Below are 20316 nucleotides of genomic sequence, written 5' to 3' on the forward strand. Positions count from 1 at the left end.
ATCTCTAGGTCTTTTCCTTTCAACCACCAGTTCAAGCATTGACTTTCCGATCTTTTTTTTTTCCTCCGATTCTTTTCACGTGCCCATTGCACCTACGTTTCAATTGTTCTATCCCCCTCTCCCACTCCATACACCTAGTGTTTCTCATATTACCATATTCGGTCCTCTCTTGACTAGGCCAGCATATTTCTTAGGAATTTCACCTCACTGGGCTGGATTTTATTTTCCTCTGCTTTGATCGTTACCCAAGTTTCAGCTCCATACATCAATACTGGTAGAAAGTAATTCTTGTACATGATGTCCTTGCATCGTATTTGTACTACGTTAATCCTAACAATCCTCTCATACTCTGGCCAAACTCTCCAGCTAACTGTACTCTTCTGCTTATCTCCTGTGTCATTCTTCCACCTTCCAAATATCACACTCCCATGATACTAAAATCTTCTACTACCTCCAGTTGTTCTCCCTGAACTGTTACACCTCCTCTATCTTTCCTTGATCCTTGTGTACAAATAACAGTTTTGCTGTTGTCCTTGTTAATTTTCATTCCCCATTCTTCAATAACTTCATTCCATATGTTTGCCTGTTCTTTAATTTCCTGTTCACTTTCAACTAACAGAACAACATCAGCAGCAAATTACGACACTTTTAGTGTTCCAGGCCTGTTGTCCTTTTGATGTTTTTTTTTAAAGCATTTCATCTATGATAATGACTAGCGTTCGGATTTTCAGGAAATGTCATATTTTTTCCCATCTTCCATTTTACCTATTTGTTGGAATTAAGCATGGATTGGACATTTTTGATCATATTTAGCCTTATTTTATAGGGCATATAAATAAATATCTTACCATTCTTATTGTTTTGGTCCAAATTCAGACATTTTAGTTGTTTAAGATCACATTTTGGTAATATTTTGCATGAAAACATGCACTATACTTTGAATGTGTACTGTAAATGTTTGCGTGGCTTTGTGAAGAAATTTGAAGTTCAAGTGTCAAAGCTGAATAGTGATGCTTATTGTATTGTATTGTATCATATCTCGCCCAAGTTTATATAACTTCCTATAGAGTAAGACTTGCAGTGCGGGTATTTACATGCACTGGCATGTGACTAAATCAACATAGCTGAGCAGCTGTAGGCAAGTGTTGTATTGCCTTGTTACATAAATGGTGGATGTCCAAGCCCAGGGGAAACAGCACTAAGATTTCAGGACATTCCCATCCAAAATATCTCCAACTTCAATGGGCTACAGAAGGAATGATCTTATCACTATTGGTTTTTCCACTTCCTCAATATTTCCCTTCAATTTTCTTTGCACAATTTCCGTTTCTACATGCCACCAGGTACTAAACATTACGACCAACCTCTTATCTTCAAACAGCAAAGTCATCGTTTCATCATCTTTTTTGAAAGCAACAATGGCGTATCTTCCCAGTTTCATGCTACCTACTTTTCCTACAGAACATGGCAATCCTTTTCATTTTGACTTAATTGTCCCTTCTTCCAACAATTTCTTTGCCAAGCCACAGCCTGTATAGTACCCATCAGTAAACACATGGTACCCAATTGCTCCATAAGTGGAGTTCTGCAGCTTTTCACACAAATGGAGTACTGTTCTAGCAGAGAATGGCAAATCTCGATGAGGTAGGGGAGCAGGTGTAGGTGCTTCAAAGTAAGGTTCTATAACAACAATATATCCTGATGATGAATCTGCTAACAAATATTCTAAGACCCATTTTGAGGGCTTCTGTGAGTTACAGCATTTGAACATTATCCTACCTTTGATGATGATGATGATGATGATGATGATGATGATGATGATGATGATGATGATGATGATGATGATGATGATGATGATTGTTGTTTAAAGGGGCCTAATATCTAGGTCACTGGCCCCTAATGGTACGAAATGTAATGACAATTTAAAAGTACAAAATCATCCACTGACCAGAATTCAAAACGCAATGACGAAGAATGAATGGATGAATATGAATTTAAAACAATCGGCGGATCTGACGTGCAATGCCCTCCCTACATTCCCAGAAACTAACGTAATACAATAGTATTACTGACCAAGGGACTGCTTCTAAACCACAATCCTAGATGCCTGTTGTTTAAAGGGATCCAAAATCCAGGTCATCGGCCCCTCACAACGGTACTTATTGCTAGTAAAGTAGAACCATGGTATTTGTCATGTTGCGGTACTAATCAAAGCATAGACTCGCGGTATTCCACACATTATGGTAATGTAATACGCACATGTAACGCAGACTTATGTTTCTCACATTGCAGTGCCACTTACAGGCAATGCAAACCTACGGTGCTCCTCACATAGGTGTACTAATAACAGGGATTCGTACTATACCGTGGTGTTCCTCACATAGTGGGTACTAATACCAGGCAACACAGACCTACGGTGGTGCATATCAAAATCAAATCAAAATCTCTTTATTTGCAAATGAGGTGTCTACCTCGGTGGCAAATGGTACACTAAAATACATTATTGTCAAGCACTAAATATTAAATTAACAAGAGAAGAAAATTTTTCCTATAATACAATATTATACAATTTACGCTAACAATGTTTTCTATTAAACACACAGCTCGTCCTTAATAAATTTATATTGTTTACAAAATTCTACTTATAATATCTCCTGTACTACTTACAAATATAGTCAACTGATATACAGTATGTGGAATTACTTCAAATGATACTATACAACTGGTATAAGATTAATATTTACATTGCATTTATTTATTTACTTTTTTTTTTTTTTTTTTTTTTTTTACCCGTTCTGGATCCTAAGTAGCATAACGACCAGCTGCGTCTTAACCAGAGCCCCTTTTGCCACCACTTTTCAGAGTTCCTGAAGGGCCTTCACAGCTACCGTAGCGGTCCCAGGGCCCTCGAAGTCCCCACTGTACTTCACCCCTACAGCCAGTCCCCTACTTTGGCTGTCCAAACTCCTTAGACCAGGGGATGGAATTAATTTATTCACACACATTTTTTTTATTTACAATAACCTGCACTGGTCGAATGCCCTCTAACACTTCATTTATTTTCTCTGTTGCTGTTTATTCTCTTCTTGAATATCTGTACAGATTTTGGAAAAGGATCAAACACTACCCCTGGTAAACTGTTCCACTCCTTCACACCCTTCCCAATGAATGAAAATTTACCCCAATCGCTTCTGCTAAAATTCCTTCTAATTTTATATTTGTGGTCAGTCCCGCCGATATAATTATTTTCCAACTGAAGCCTCTCACGGATATCTCCCCATGCTTCTTCTCCTGTATAGGCTCTATATAATCCTGTAAGTCTAGTTTTCTCCCTTCTCTTACTTAAAGTTTCCCACCCAAGTTCCTTTAACATTTCTGATACACTACTCTTTCTCCCGAAATCCCCTGTTACAAATCTTGCTGCTTTCCTCTGCACACTATCTATTTATTTTATTAGGTATTCATGGTGAGGATCCCAAACACTGTTTGCATATTCCAATAATGGACGAACCATACTCAAGTAACTTTTTTCTTTTAATTCTTTGTTGCATCCTTTAAGTAGCCTCATTATGACATGTAATGATCTGTATGCTTTCCCAACAATGTCATCAATATGATCCTTCCAGTGCAAATTACTTTCAAATCTCACACCTAAGTATTTGCACTTGCCATCTTTTGGGATAACTACCTCATCCAAAGTATATTCAAATTCAGTTTTAAAGCTCCTGTTTGTAAAAGTTGTAACAGTTGATTTGCCTCCATTAACCTTCATGTTATTTTCTTCAACCCATTGTTGGATACTTTCAAGGTCCCTTTGCAATTCTGAACAATCCTCAATGTTATTTATTTCTCTATAAACAATTATGTCATCTGCATACAATCTTATTTTTGATGTTATATTGTTCCCTAAATCATTTGCGTATATTAAGAAAAGTAACGGACCGATTATACTACCCTGTGCAATTCCCTTCCAAACTTTCTCTTCCTGAGATACATTATTTCCTACTTTGACTTTCTGAACCCTTGAATTTAGAAATGCTTTTATCCAACGTGTAACCCTTACGTCCAATCCTATTCCCTCCAATTTCTTTAATAATATTCCATGTTCCACTCTATCAAAGGCTTTGGAAAGATCTATGGCTATGCAATCTAACTGACCTCCTGAATCAAACTGATCTGATATGTCCTGCTGAAATCCCACCAGTTGTGCCTCACAAGAAAATTTCTTTCTAAATCCATACTGGCTCCTCATGAACCAATTTTTATCATCACATATCCCTCTGATGTACTTCGATATTAAACTCTCCAGAATTTTACAAACTATACTGGTCAGGCTGATTGGTCTGTAGTTCTCTGGTTTCCTTTTATCACCCTTTCCTTTATAAATTGGTATTCTTCTTCTTCTTCTTCTTCTTCTTTTATGACCACATAGGATCACTTTAGTCAGTCCGTCGTTCAGGTCTCTTTGAAGGGATTGTTCGGGCTTTGCGGTCCTCCCAGTACTTCTTCAGACGCTCCGATCTTCGTGCCCTTTCCTCAGTTGAAAATGTGCGTGTTGTTGGTTTGTTTTGTGTAAGGGTAAAGCGGAGGTTTGTATTCTTGAGTTTTGTATTCAATTTTATCTTATTTTTGGTGTCTTCTGTTGTAAGGCCTATTTCCTTCAGATCCTCTCTTACTTCTCTGATCCATTTACATCCTGTTGTGGTATTTTTTGAGACGAGATTGTGTTGTACTAGTTGTTTCAGAAGTCTCGAGTCCTGCATCCTCATGATATGTCCAAAGAATCCCAGTCTCCTCTTACGCATAGTATCTGTAATGGGTTCTAGCTCTTTGTACACGACTTTGTTAGGTATTAACCGCCACTGTCCATCTTTCTGATATTTTTTGTTGATACAGGTTCTTCCAATCCTCCTTTCAATTTACTGAAGTCTGTCAGTCTTCGATTGTTTATTCAGGTAAAAGAGTGTTTCTGCTGCATATGTAGCTTCCGGTTTTATAACTGTGTTGTAGTGTTTTATTTTTGTATTTATTGATAGACATTTCTTTTTGTAGATATCCCATGTTAATTTTTGTGCTTTAGCTAATCTATTTGTTCTTACTTGGATTGAGATTTTTTCATTTAAGTTATGTGTTATTACTTCTCCAAGATATTTAAACTGAGTTACTATTTTGATTTTATTACCATTTATGGTGACTTCTTTTAGCTGTGTTGGTTTTTGGGGCATAATTTCTGTTTTTTCAAATGATATTTTGAGGCCAATTTTATTTGCAATGTTTTGAAGTTCTGATATCTGGGTTTTTGCTTCTTTTATGTCCACTGCTAGTAATGCTAAATCGTCAGCAAAACCCAGGCAATTTGTTTTGATTTTTCGGCCAATCTTTATTTTGGGGGGACATTTTCTAAACCATTCCCTCGTTACCATTTCTAGAGCACAGTTAAATAATAGTGGTGAGAGCCCATCTCCCTGCCGTAGTCCAGTTTTAATTTCAAATGTCTCTGATGTTTCACCCCTAAACTTCACTTTTGACTTGGTATTGGTGAGAGTCAATTTTATCATGTTTATTAATTTGGGGTGTAGTCCAAGGTGTCTTAAAATTTTAAACAGAGATTCTCTATGGATGCAATCATAAGCTTTCTTGAAATCTACAAATGTTATCACCATATCTCTGTTTCTTCTCCTGTTATAGTCCATTATCAACTTAAGACTCATGATCTGATCAGGACAGCTCCTCCAGGGTCTGAAACCTCCTTGATATTCTCCTAGTTCTTTCTCAAGTTGTAAACTTATCCTATTAAGGATGATTATTGAAAATATTTTGTATGTTATGTCTAGGAGAGAGATTCCCCTGTAGTTATTAGGGTCGGTTTTGTCCCCTTTTTTGTGCAGAGGATGAATGAGGGCTGTTGTCCAGTGTTCTGGTAGTATTATTATAGATTCCTTCCATTCCTTTGGTATTACACTATTATTTATGACATAGTCAAAGAGAAATTTTAAATAAGGCACTATGTACCACCCCATTGTCTTTAATACCTCCCCAGTAATTTGATCACTTCCTGCTGCTTTTCCTTGCTGAAGCAGTTGGATTTCTCTGAAAATATCTTCGTTTGTGAATGAGAAGCTTCTTGTTTCCCTCTGTCTCTCTCCCTCTCTATCTTCTGTTTCGGTTTCCAACTCTTGACAATCATCTACTGAATCTCTAAATTCCCTACTAAATAGGTTTACTTTCTCAGTATCTGTTAAATAGTGCTCACCCCCTTCTCCCACCATTGTAGGAATTTGGATTCCTTTTCCTTTTTGATTCCTGATATATGAATACAGCTTTTTCCATTTCCCTTTGTGGTCATTACCCTCTTGAAGTATGCCATTCATATAATTCTCTTTTGCTTCTTTTTTCACTCTATTCAGTTCCCTCATTAGCTGTTTTCTAGTTTCTCTACTCTCCCTACCCTCTTTGATTTTCCTGTTTACTATTCTACATTTTCTTTTTAATTTTCTTATTTCCCTTGTATAATAAACAGGGTCTGAGGTCATTTTACCCTTCTTAACAGGTACAAATCTCTTCTCTCCTTCCCAAATAATTCCTTTAAATTTAGCCCAAAGTGTATCCACGTTACTCCCTTCACTTATCCAACAACTGAATTGTGATTTAAGGTAAGTCCCAAATTCATCAACTTTAGTTTTTCTGTACAATTTCTTGTCTTGTGTAACCCTCTTATTAAGCCTTTTTGGTACGAGTCCTACATCCATTATTACAGCCTTATGGTCTCCTATTCCTTCAATTACCTCAGTTTTATCAACAATTTCCCATGGTTTAACGAAGAATACATCTAGTAAGTTATTGAGACGAGTCGGTTCTTGTACTACTTGTGTAAATCCTCCCTCCCAAATTAACTTATTTGCCAGTTTCTGTTCATGGGCTTCACTTGCAGCTCCTTTCCATTCAACTTCAGGCAAATTTAGATCTCCCCCAATTATTACCATATCATTATTATTGTTTTTACGAGTATAATCTATTATTTTTTCAAAGATTTCCATGTCTCTTTCCTCTCTTCCAGGCCTGTATGTTCCTATAATTCCCACCTCCTTCATATTATCACAAACTAATTTTATCCCTAATATTTCATCCCTTTCATCGGTAAACCATTCATGTGAACAGTAAGTTTCCTTCACCAGAATAAACACACCCCCTCCCTTTTTATCTCCTCGGTCTCTACGATAGACTGTGTACCCTTCTGGAAATACTTCTCTATTACCCACCCCTTCTTTCAACCACGATTCCACTCCTATCACCACATCAGTCTCATAAGATTCCATATATAGTGGTACTAATCACAGGCAACGCCCAGACCCATGGTGTTTCTCGCGTAATGGTACCAATTACAGGCAACGTAAATCCATGGTGTTCCGCATGTTGTGGTACTAATCACGGGTACTATAAAACCCATCTTGATTCACACTCTGTTGCTAAAAATCACAAACCTATTGTGTACCCAACATAGTGGTACTACTCGCAAGTAAAGGCATCCCATGGTGTTCCCCGCATGTTGGCAGTGGCGTGCGGTGAACATATTTATTACCTCAGCTGCAAAAATGTTTTTTAAATATAAGCAATCGTAGCCCCACTACACTCTCTAAAGTCAACATTACCATTTTATGAAATAAAGAAAGAAAAAAAAGAAAGAAAGAAAGAAAGAAAGAAAAAGAAAGAAAGAAAGAAAGAAATTTTAGGTATTAAAGAACTTTTGAAATTATAACTCACATGAATGATTTTTGGAGGTGCACTCAGCTGCGTATTTGGCCAGTAGCTGGTACTCTGCAGTCGGAAAGTGGGATTCAAATCCAGTCGAGATTTGTAATGTGCAAGAGAGTTTGGTGCAATTTGAAGAATTCCTCCGGGATAATATTTTGCCATTCTGCCAACCGTTTTGGCCACTAAAGCAGCAAGCAGTAAATAACGAGATTATTAATTTCATGCTGCTTAGTGATAGAGTGGTCTGCCCTGAATCATATCGACAACACTGACATCCTCATTTAAAGATGAACTCCACGCTTCCCTCCTGCGTAGCAAAGTAGCGAAGAGTTCTTTCAAAAAATGAATGACATACTTCTTCCAGTAATGCTGCTTCAATAGAAAACAGTGCCGAGCTTGAAAGTCTTTTTTTCCTCCCGTTCTGTTCCTTGAGTAGGTTTTTATTCTTTTTAAAGATGAGAAGGTCCTTTCCAATGACGCAATAGACACTGGTATGGTACAAATTATTGCAATTGACTTAAAAAGTTGTGGGAAACAACAAATTATTGATTGTTCTGAAAAGAGGCTCATAAATTCAAATGAACTCTTTTCATTAAACTCCTCGCCACTGCAGAACACTGTTAGTTCATTTCTCAACCTAACTTCATCGAAATGGCTAGGATATAATTTTGAAGACTAGAAATTTCAACTTGAGGGATATTTTTCTGATAAATTTCATACTTTTCAATCTCCACAGAAGTTCAATTTCCCATAATCTTGAAAACGCATTTCGAGGTGACTGTCAACATTATCAAATATTTCACAGTAAATTTGTTTGTAATTAAGACTGCTTCTTTTTGTTGGCTCACCTATTTCCTGTGCTGTTTCTGCATGGATAGACTCAAATTCACCCCTTAACGAATAAACGGCCTTCCGAATTTCACCAACTTTTTTCCGGCAGAAAGTAATGTCGAAAGTTTTCGTCTGGAGCATATTGCAGAGAACGTCAGCGAAAGCAAATATTTTGTCAAATATCCTAAGGAGAAAGCGAAATGTGAAATCATTCAGCATCAAGAGGTAACCTTTCACTGGAGCTACACTGACTGACAGAGCAAATGCAACACCAAGAAGGAGTGGTCAGAACTTTATGCCAATTGCAGGGTAGACTGACGTCACTGAGGTATGCTCATGATGTGAAATGCGCCGCTGTGCTGCGCACGTAGCGAACGATAAATGGGACACGGCGTTGGCGAATGGCCCACTTCGTACCGTGATTTCTCAGCCGACAGTCATTGTAGAACGTGTTGTCGTGTGCCACAGGACACGTGTATAGCTAAGAATGCCAGGCCGCCGTCAACGGAGGCATTTCCAGCAGACAGACGACTTTACGAGGGGTATGGTGATCGGGCTGAGAAGGGCAGGTTGGTCGCTTCGTCAAATCGCAGCCGATATCCATAGGGATGTGTCCACGGTGCAGCGCCTGTGGCGAAGATGGTTGGCGCAGGGACATGTGGCACGTGCGAGGGGTCCAGGCGCAGCCCGAGTGACGTCAGCACGCGAGGATCGGCGCATCCGCCGCCAAGCGGTGGCAGCCCCGCACGCCACGTCAACCGCCATTCTTCAGCATGTGCAAGACACCCTGGCTGTTCCAATATCGACCAGAACAATTTCCCGTCGATTGGTTGAAGGAGGCCTGCACTCCCGGCGCCGGCGTCCGCTCAGAAGACTACCATTGACTCCACAGCATAGACGTGCACGCCTGGCATGGTGCCGGGCTAGAGCGACTTGGATGAGGGAATGGCAGAACGTCGTGTTCTCCGATGAGTCACGCTTCTGTTCTGTCAGTGATAGTCACCGCAGACGAGTGTGGCGTCGGCGTGGAGAAAGGTCAAATCCGGCAGTAACTGTGGAGCGCCCTACCGCTAGACAACGCGGCATCCGCGGCATCATGGTTTGGGGCGCTATTGCGTATGATTCCACGTCACCTCTAGTGCGTATTCAAGGCACGTTAAATGCCCACCGCTACGTGCAGCATGTGCTGCGGCCGGTGGCACTCCCGTACCTTCAGGGGCTGCCCAATGCTCTGTTTCAGCAGGATAATGCCCGCCCACACACTGCTCGCATCTCCCAACAGGCTCTACGAGGTGTACAGATGCTTCCGTGGCCAGCGTACTCTCCCGATCTCTCACCAATCGAACACGTGTGGGATCTCATTGGACGCCGTTTGCAAACTCTGCCCCAACCTCGTACGGACGACCAACTGTGGCAAATGGTTGACAGAGAATGGAGAACCATCCCTCAGGACACCATCCGCACTCTTATTGACTCTGTACCTCGACGTGTTTCTGCGTGCATCGCCGCTCGCGGTGGTCCTACATCCTACTGAGTCGATGCCGTGCGCATTGTGTAACCTGCATATCGGTTTGAAATAAACATCAATTATTCTTCCGTGCCGACTCTGTTTTTTCCCCAACTTTCATCCCTTTCGAACCACTCCTCCTTGGTGCTGCATTTGCTCTGTCAGTCAGTGTAAAATTTCATCCTCATTTTCAAGGGAACTGCGTAGCATTGAGTTAAAAACTCCACACAAATCACTTCTGTGATTCCACGTAGTAGGTGAAACACTAGGAAGTCTTCTCTGCAAATATTCTTCCAGGAACATAGCCCGTTTAGGTGAACATAAAAACAAAGCACCAATACCATTAAGACAGCTAAAAAATATTTTGCATTCAGACAACTTGTTCATAGAATAGAACAAAACTAGATTTAAGCTGTGTGCATAGCAATGAATAAATAAAGCTTGAGGATGTATTCTTTTAACCTTTCAAGTGGTAATGACAGAAAAAATCGTAATAGCCGCATGGCTTCCTAAGTGGCCATGACGGAATATTTAGTCATTACATTGTAAATGTCTTTCGGCAATGGGTATGGCGTCTTATTCCGTCGCATGATCTGAGATCGCTTTCCTTTATGCGTGTATGTTAATTTTGAGCTTTGTCTACAGCAGCAGCACTCTCCTAAAACCATATGACCGGGCAAAATGCTTTCGTTTTGCACGCAACTGGCAGCCAGCCAGTACCAGCCGCCAGGCTGCTGAGAGTGGTAGATAGTGCATTATGGCAGGTGCAAGCGGAGCTCAGAAACGTCTGCGAGAAGAAGAACTGTTTGATTTATTACACTGTGACAATTCGGAGAGTGATGTGTCATCTGACAGTGAGACTAATCTTGAAATGTCAGAAGATAGCAAGTGCAATGGTGAATTTAAAGATAAAAATTTCATTGTTCCGTATTGAAAAGTATCACAGTTAAAATTGAAATAATAAATAAAGAAGTTCAACCTATTCAATACCAAAGAATAAGAAATGCAGTGATTACATTCTTATTTAATAATAAGTAGAAGTGGTACCAGTTTCGACCCTAGTCCAGGTCATCATCAGCCGATTAAAACATGAAAAACAACGCATAGGAAAAAGAAAATAAAAGATCAAGTTCACTCCGGATCAGTAGAAGAGGCGATATAAAAAATGACGGGGGTAGACACTGTAAAATTCAGAAGAAGTAAAATGTAAGTCACTTAAAAGAAACAGTGCGTAATTTTCTGAGCGGCAGTATGGCACACGCAGTGTTAGGCAAAGTCTTATAATGTTTATGAACAGCAGAGAACGGTTAAATGAGCTATCTTGTATGCACTGTTAGGCACAAAGTCATAACACAATCGAACACATATGAAGATCTATAGTCGTGCTGAAGCTGAAGATGAGTAGATCAATTTAAGTAACTTGCCAGCTCCCGGTGATCAGCGCGATATATTCAACATCAGGCAATGTGGTTTCAAACGCCAACGTAAAATGAAGAATAGCTTAAAGATCCAGTATTTGCTTCGGTTGTGGGAATGTAGGTATATATAGATACATGTAATAAAATTCAATATAATTGAATAAGTAATTGTGATCCTGTAGAATGTTTGGAACAGTTGACGTGAAAAAACAATTGTGAAGAGAAAAAATATAGTGAAAAGCGCAATACCGAAAAAAAAATAGCACACTGTGCATGTATGTTTTCATTTGTTTCCGGTATTGCACTTTTTACTATATTTTTTTCTCTTCACAATTGTTTTTTCACGTCAACTGTTCCAAAAATTCTACAGGATCACAATTATTTATTCAATTATATTGAATTTTATTACATGTATCTATATATACCCACATTACCGCAACCGAAGCAAATACTGGATCTTTAAGCTATTCTTCATTTTACGTTGGCATTTGAAACCACATGGGCTGATGCTGAATATATTGCGCTGATCACCGGGAGCTGGCAAGTTACTTCAATTGATCTACTCATCTTCAGCTTCAGCACAACTATGGATCTTCACATGTGTTCGATTGTGTTATGACTTTGTGCCTAACAGTGCATACAAGCTAGCTCATTTAACCGTTCTCCGCTTTTCATAAACATTATAAGACTTTGCCTAACACTGCGTGTGCCATACTGTCGCTCAGAAAATTACGCACTGTTTCTTTTAAGTGCCTTACATTTTACTTCTTCTGAACTTTACAGTGTCTACCCCCGTCATTTTTTTATCGCCTCTTCTACTGATCTGCAGTGAACTTGATCTTTTCTTTTCTTTTCCCTATGCATTGTTTTTCATGTTTTAATCGGCTGATGATGACCTGGACTAGGGTCGAAACCGGTACCACTTCTACTTATTATTAAATAAGAATGTAATCACTGCATTTCTTATTCTTTGGCATTGAATAGGTTGAACCTCTTTATTTATCATTTCAATTTTAACTGCAATGGTGAAAGCGACTGTGACAATTTGGAGAGTGATGTGTCATCTGATAGTGAGACTAATGTTGAAATGTCAGGAGATAGTGAGTTCAATGGTGAAAGCGACTCAAGTGAACGTGATGGTAGCACTAGCGGTGATATTCTGCTCAATGTATGGACAAGAATAGGATCTGAACAGTCGAGATTTACATTTACGGGGCAACCTGGACTGAATGTACAAATTGAAGACGTAAATAATCCGCTAGAGTATTTTCAATTGTTCATCACGCATGTACACAAGAGTATGTTATTGTATGTTTCCTGTTGCTTTCCTCACTGAGCCAGATTCTCTTTCATTGCCCTTGGCACTGCAATCATGTTAACAGCTTGAAAGTGAGACTGTTTTTTAAACATGATGAAAATACCTGACCAATTAAAAAGATCTCACTGTAAGTTCCCGTTGTTTTCTTCAGTGAGCGAGATGCCGTTGCCCTTCGTACTATGATCATTTTGGACAGCTTGATACATATTCTGTACTTTTGAACCTGATAAAAATACTATACTACACAAGAGTATCGCACTATATGTTACTTCCCAGTACCTTAAGGAAATGTATCACTGTGTTAGTAGCTCCTCGAAAGAAATGTACCGCTTGACAGGTTAATTAAAGTCTGCACTGCATTCATATGCCCGGCCAATGAAGCAGCTCCATCGTAAGACTGCACAATTAACTTGTTATTACAGTCGAACTCAGTCAAATATTGTCTTACGATTTCTGAAATGCCTAAAGCAGTTCTGTTTTCACTAAGGTCACTGTACCTGATAAATTTTTCCTTTGTTTGCCCATTGTAAACATAACGTAGAACAACAGAGAGTTGTGCAGTGTTGGAAACATCAGTCGTTTGGTCCACTAAAAATGAAACAAACTTGGCTTCTTTCAATTCAGATTTTATTTCTTTCAGCAACAATTTACCACTGCATTAGTTAAATCATTCTGAATTCTATTTGATACACCCCTAAAAACTGTGGATGTCTCCAAGTAGGTTTTCAAGAGTGTGTCATATTCTGCAATGTATTTTAACAGCTCGATGTAATTAACCCTATTTACTGAGGTTTCACATGTCTTGCCCACGGAAAGAAAGTTCTTACTTACGTAAAGAGCACACAACATTTCAAGAGTTTGTTGTTCTGTTTTACCCTCTCATTATGAAATGTGATTCCCTGTTTGAGCTGGTCATCTAGTTGTGTGTCCAACCTAATTTTACCAAATAATGCTAAGAGATAAGATGTTCTGATGTGTCCTATAGACTCTTCATGAGAAACAGCTGCTTTGGTAAAGATTTCCCAGATTAATATACCCCGTTTTAGTCCGGCTTGTGTTTCTGTCTTCACCAAAAGAAGACAAGACCAATAGAACAGAGTGTTCAATTTGGTGCATCCTGTCAACCAAACATATTTTTCGTACGAAGAAACAGTGAAGTGCCTAGTGAAACCTTGTACTTGTTTTGTTAAGCCTGGTAAATCTGGAGTTGGCCTACCTTTTTTTATAAGGCTGCATTTTTCGTGGGAGACTTGAGAAACGTCCTTCAAGAATATTTTCAATATTTTTCGCGCATATTGCCAAATTGATATTCACAGCAGTGACAACACCATCATAACTTAATCTATAGCAGATTTAAAACAATGTACTTACAGTTTCACCCGGTGACATTTGGTGATAATACAGTCATCGTTTTCACAAAAATACATTGGGACTAACTATTTGTTTTTAACTTAAAAAGCCTAATCTAAAATTAATCAACGAAACTTAACGGGTATTTTTCCGTTAAATTAATAAACTTCACTGTCCGTATAATAAAGTTGTAGGTATTTTTCCGTCGCCGAACTTTTATAGTTTCACTCGCTTACTGAGAGTACGTGCATCAACGACAAACAAGGGAAAATACCCGTCACGACGCATAACACACATTATATTAATTAATAATGGCACAGAACTCACGAAAACTTCACCTACAATCCAAGAGGAACACTACAAAAATTCACTATATACCACCATTACAGACAACAAAATACAAAAAATTTTTACTTCATGCTTAGCTCTGTGTTCATGCTGGGCAACCAAAATATTTTTCTGCGGCTATCGGAAAACATATGTACACGTGCCATCAATGCATTGCTCTTAAAAACTTTATACATGCCGATATCCAAAAATAAAATATATTCTTTTATATTACAATTTATTTCAAAAACACGCTCTATTTTTATTAGCAAGACGATGTGTAAGGGGCTATACTGTTAACATGCTGATATTTTTCTTGTAGCCTCTAGTGTGTGGCACTGAACACTTCGAGTGTCAAGTATTAAAACTAACATGCCTTACCTAAGCTAGCTGGCCTGTCACCATAAAATGCTGTTGGGGAAGGGCTCACAGACCCGCCCCACACCCAGGACAAGGAAGCTTTAAGTGTATGTGTCAACCAAGCGACTTAAATTTCGCTGGGATAGCTCTCTTTTGCGCCGGCAAGGAAACCAAATCGTTGGAGAAGCTGAACTGTGGTAGTGTGAGAGGATCGTTGAGACAACTGTACTTGGCTTAGATATTTGCAGTTTTCTTAACTTTATAAAAAGCGTTCTAAGGAGTAATAAGAAAATATTAATACAAAGTTATTTACCCCAGCAATCTCATGCTTCTAATTCGATCATCCCTTGGTCGCCCCTTTTAGTCGCCTCTTACAACAGGCAGGGGATTCCGTAGGTGTATTCTTCGTCTGCGTCCCCCAGCCACAGTATCCTATATTTGAAACCAACGGTACTCTCAAGTACAAACACAATTTGTCCTGGTACAAAATAATCTCTGAACTTCAAATCTCGATAGTCAACAGCACTCTGAATTTTGAATCTCGGCTCTCACCCCTATGGAAACACTAACGGGTGGTGGACAAACACATAGCATCCAAAAAATTTGCAATAAATGTTTATGACTTACTACATCCTTGTAAATTGAACACCTGATCAGTCAATCTTCTGAAAAATAATCCTGCAGTTCAGGTCTAGGATATATGGCCACATTCAAAATAACTCCTAAAAATTCCTTCATTTCTTTTACACTGATATTTGTCCAATTCTTCCACACAGACCTGGGAATCACAGTACCTATTTTATCTATTTTACTTTTAGCATACTGATTAGTTTCATTAGTTATGTCACTGAAGAGATGATCAGTAAAAAAAAAAAAAAAAAATTCAAAAAATTCTCTCTGGTTTTATACCTTGTGGTGGTTTGTATTCCGAAACTGCTGTAAACAGTGATTTCTTGAAATCAGTATCTGTTGATTTATAACTGTGCCAGCCATCAGCATCCGCTACATGTTGTGTTTCACCTTCCACACAATCTGTGTTATTTTCATCACTGGTACTGTTATCACTATTTGTGTAATCGCTTCTGTTGCTTACTATGTCCAATTAATTCTCTTCCGATTCAGATATGTTGTCAAGATTTTCAAAAACTTATCTAATTTCATCATCTGTCATAATGCATTCAGCCATGTTCATTTAATATCACTCGAGCCTTGGTGCGGGTGAGTGGACTGGACACAGCTGACACCTACACTGCCATCTAAATAATATATTTTTGACTGAATCTCAAATAATATCTGGATTTCACCAAGTTCCATGTTGAATCAACACATAGCAGTACAGTATAGCATAGTGTATTTTGTCGGATGAAAAATGGCAAGACAAGTGGCGGGCGATGCAATGTCCTGTCAGGCCTTGCCCAACACACGACTGGAAAGCGAATATCATAATGTCGGGGCTCTCCTGACAGAGACGAAGGGTAAGGGTTAACTTAATATTGATTTTTATTTTATTTTATGTAAGCATGTAAATTATAAGATTTTCATTTAATTCTAATTGGCAAAGAAGCTGAAAGGTTTTAGAGAAGTGTTTTAAGAGCAGATTGAGAAATTTTACATAAAGTAGATGATGATTTTTTTATTTTTTTAATGGCCTACTCTTGTCAATTATACAAAGGATATCATTATTTTCCTATCAGCCCAATATTTTTTCATTCTGAGAGATGCTGCCTTCCCTTGTTCTGTTGAAAATACCCTCCCATTAGACCTTTTATTGATCTTGGTCTGTAGCCTGGTGTGTATGTCTTGAAGTATCTTAATTTTCTGTTTTGTTTTTGAGATCGTCTATTGTTATTTGTAGTTCTTTAATATCCTCCCTAATATCCGTGATCCATTTAATCTTGGTCTTGCTATTCCATAATTTTTCAATTCTTCTTCTGCTAATTCTGGTGTCAGGCGGTTTGATAAGATGTCCAAAGAATGATATACGTTTTTTCCTAATCGTGCTCAATACTGGTTCAATTTCTTTATGAACTGTTTTATTTACTTGATGCTATTCTCCATTAACTTTGTAACTGTCCAGGCTTCTCCAGCCATACTTTTACGCGATATCACTCGATATCAAGATTATCCGCCATCGTAATGATTTATATGACATATTTATTCAACTTCAATAATTTGTAAATAAGTATTTTGGAATCATACTGTATATATATGAACATCATTTATTATTTAAATTATTATATTATTTAGGATAGGAACTCATTATGTATTGTAAATTTGGTCAATGATGAGACAGAGTTGTTGTCATTTCATCCCATACTTGTGTACACGGAAAAGTTATTCTTGAAACGGGGAAGTTGGATGAGTCACTGGGTTAAACTCATGAGCAAGGCACTACACAGCTACCCGTGTGCAAGGCTAGGAAGCCAGGCAACTACATCATCGCCACGCCTACTGGACTTGTCAAGAATGAAGAGAGGGAGATGATAATGCGATCTACGAATCAGATGCTTCGTTATATAGAGAATTGGTATTGAGCTGTTATCAAGAGTGGGGAGAGCCCGGTGATATATTATCTAGCGCGGAGCAATCCTCGACTCACACATCATTACCAGAACGACAACTACTTTATTGATTTTGAGATAGTGAGTGGTCACTTGGAGACATAGTTATTTTCGTACAGTGTGTTGTCGCTTTGACACAGTACTTAGCTGCTGTGATGCTGTTGGATCAGGGTGAGACGAAACAAGCTTACGGCTTGTGATATATTCTGTAATTATTCTGAAGGAAGAACTACGTTTAGTTCAAGTCCATGGCATTTGCTACAAGTCTGTGTAGTATCAGTAGATTAGCTAAGTTGGACTGAGATTTCTGTTAACATGGAAAAATTCATATCTCTGAGTTTTCTCCTCCTACGATCAACGCTGATCAATTTTCACAAGTATAAGGTCAATGTCTAATTTAAAGACTAGGCAATTAGGGAGTGCTAGTCCAGATATCCCAAATCACATCACAGAAGGAAGGAAGGAAGGAAGGATGTCCATGGAGCCAATTCTACAACGAGAAGAAGGGGAACGAGTAACCACGGAATATAGATGACCTCAACGGAAGCTGCAATTGGTGAGCTTCAATTAGATAAAGCAAGCAACAGTTAATTTCAGTAACGTAAATTCTTAAATCCCTCCACACTTAAAGGAACTTTTCCGATTCATATCATTTTTTTGTATAATAAATTCATTTGTATTTTATATTGCGTTAATTTTCTTTCTTAAGCGATATTAATGGTTAATTATTTAAAATCCTACCGCTGTGATTTAAGTATAAGTATGCTAGTAAATATAAATTTTGCTTTACAGTTTTGTTTAAAACTGTAACGCTGGCACCCAAACATTACATAGAGAAATGGGAAACCATGGAATGTTAATTGATTCTATTTGCGTGGCAATCTGCGGGCAAGCCACATATAGTTACATTTATATTCATGTGTCCCCAGGTAATATCCTTCGTCTCCTCCAGTATGAAGTTAGGAGAGCAAACAATTACAACTTGATACTGTTTATTTAAGCACGTTGTAATTATTATTCTTTCTGTCTTAAGTATTTTGTCTGTCACAGCTGTTAGTAGTTTTAAAAATGGTTTCACTACCTTAAGTTATTTCTGGCTGTGTGACTGTTTTATGTGTCTCAATTTTCCTGTTATTATTCTGTTATGCCAAGCTGCTTTCTCATTAAGTTACAATTTCTCTAAATAATTAAGTTTATCAACAATTATTTCTTGTCCATCAATTGTTATTTTATTTACCAATGGGGGATGTGTAAACATGATCAACGGTCTATGTATATAATATGCCTTCTTAAAGTCAAAAAATGTTATTACTATAGGCTTGTTTTGTTTTCTGTAGTATGCCATTATTAATTTTAGAGTGGTGATCTGTTCAGTACAACTCCTCTAGGGTCTAAAGCCTCCTTGGTATTCTCCTAACTCTTTCTCTTGTTGATCTTTAATCCTTCCACATAAGATCTTGGAAAAAATCTTGTATGTGCAGTCCAAAATGATATTAAATTCAAAAAAATTATTGTTAATTTGAGAGGTGGTAAATTATTACATTCGTCGCCATAAGACCTATCTGTGTCGGTGCGACGTAAAGCCCATAGCAAAAAAAAAAATTATTACATATTTTCATAAAGGCATTTAAAGTTGTTTTTTCTGTTTTGTTTTGTTTTCTGTTTTAGAAATTGTGAAAATAATCAGGTAAAATTAACACAGTGATTCGAGGAGGAATAATTTTTGCACATCAATTAGTAAATAACAGTAACCAAAAATACAAAGTCTGTTTTATTTTCTCATGTCCTCTCTAAGCAATATAATTACCACATCTGGATATCACATATACCTCAAATTATCAACAAGATTCATGATTCTAAATTTCAATTCATTAACAAACAAGTCCCAAAGGCAAGAATAAAAACATCAAAATAAAAAGAAATATTCTGGAGATCACTTTTATTGGTGTATGACAGAAAAGAAGTAAGTATAAATTTAGGGATCACCCAGTACCAACAGGTAAGTACTGTACAAGACCTGAGATTAACAAAAGTTAACTGTTTGCACATATTCTCGGAGCTTACTTGAGATGATATGAGGTTATTTGTTTACAGAATCACCCTACAGATATTTATATGGATTGTTGTTCCCATACCTCTTTCCTTTTGATACGGAAGTCTCGGTCAATACTGTTGTCTTTGGCTGCATCCTGACTCAAGCTACGTACAAGCTGCCGTATCTTCTGATACAAACGCTCTAGTGTGTTACGTAAGGCTCGAGCTGGTTTCTTTGGTAGTAGCTTGACACTTAAATTTCGTCTGTCGTCACATCTTTAAAACATAAAAGAGAAAAAAATAGATGAAAACTTCCTTCTTATCTGCTACAAGAGAGAATACTAACACACTGATAAAATTAATTCACACTTAATTGATAAAACCATGCATAATTATAACATAATATATAAGGGTTGGTCATTTTAAACACAGACTGAGTTAGCAACACTGCAAATAACTGGCAAGACCGCCAAGAGGTGTCAGCACTGCATGGTTTGATGCTTGTAGTAACAGCCTGAAACACGGTAGGATACGTGCGTCCACTAACAATAGACACCTTTAGCCTCGAATGCTTTGAACCGAATGAAAACGAGCTTAGAATATGGATCATTCATCACAAGCTGCTTGCTAGTGCTGTTGCTGTTGTTTATTATTATTATTATTATTATTATTATTATTATTATTATTATTATTATTATTATTATTATTATTATTATTATTATTATTGCCTTTATTTGTAGTGGTGAAGTTAAAACTATATACACTGGCATTATGAGCAGAATTAATTCCATAAATGACATAAAAATATTACAGACAAAGTTGTCAATTGCTTGAATATGGAAACACAATCGGAGTCAA

The 20316-nt window shown here is 37.8% G+C and overlaps 1 protein-coding gene across 6 annotated transcripts in view; it reads right to left on the reverse strand.

The window, feature by feature from the left end:
• Crag (DENN domain-containing protein Crag) overlaps nt 1–20316 on the reverse strand; it is a 579187-nt gene that overhangs the window by 387332 nt on the left and 171539 nt on the right. For all 6 annotated transcript variants that reach the window (XM_068225395.1, XM_068225392.1, XM_068225393.1 and 3 more), the window contains exon 11: nt 19560–19734. In XM_068225395.1, coding sequence (XP_068081496.1) covers nt 19560–19734 — 175 coding nt within the window. The remainder of the gene's footprint in view (nt 1–19559; nt 19735–20316) is intronic.

The sequence above is a fragment of the Anabrus simplex genome, chromosome 1 (genome assembly GCF_040414725.1).
Source record: "Anabrus simplex isolate iqAnaSimp1 chromosome 1, ASM4041472v1, whole genome shotgun sequence".
Classification (NCBI taxonomy): domain Eukaryota; kingdom Metazoa; phylum Arthropoda; class Insecta; order Orthoptera; family Tettigoniidae; genus Anabrus; species Anabrus simplex.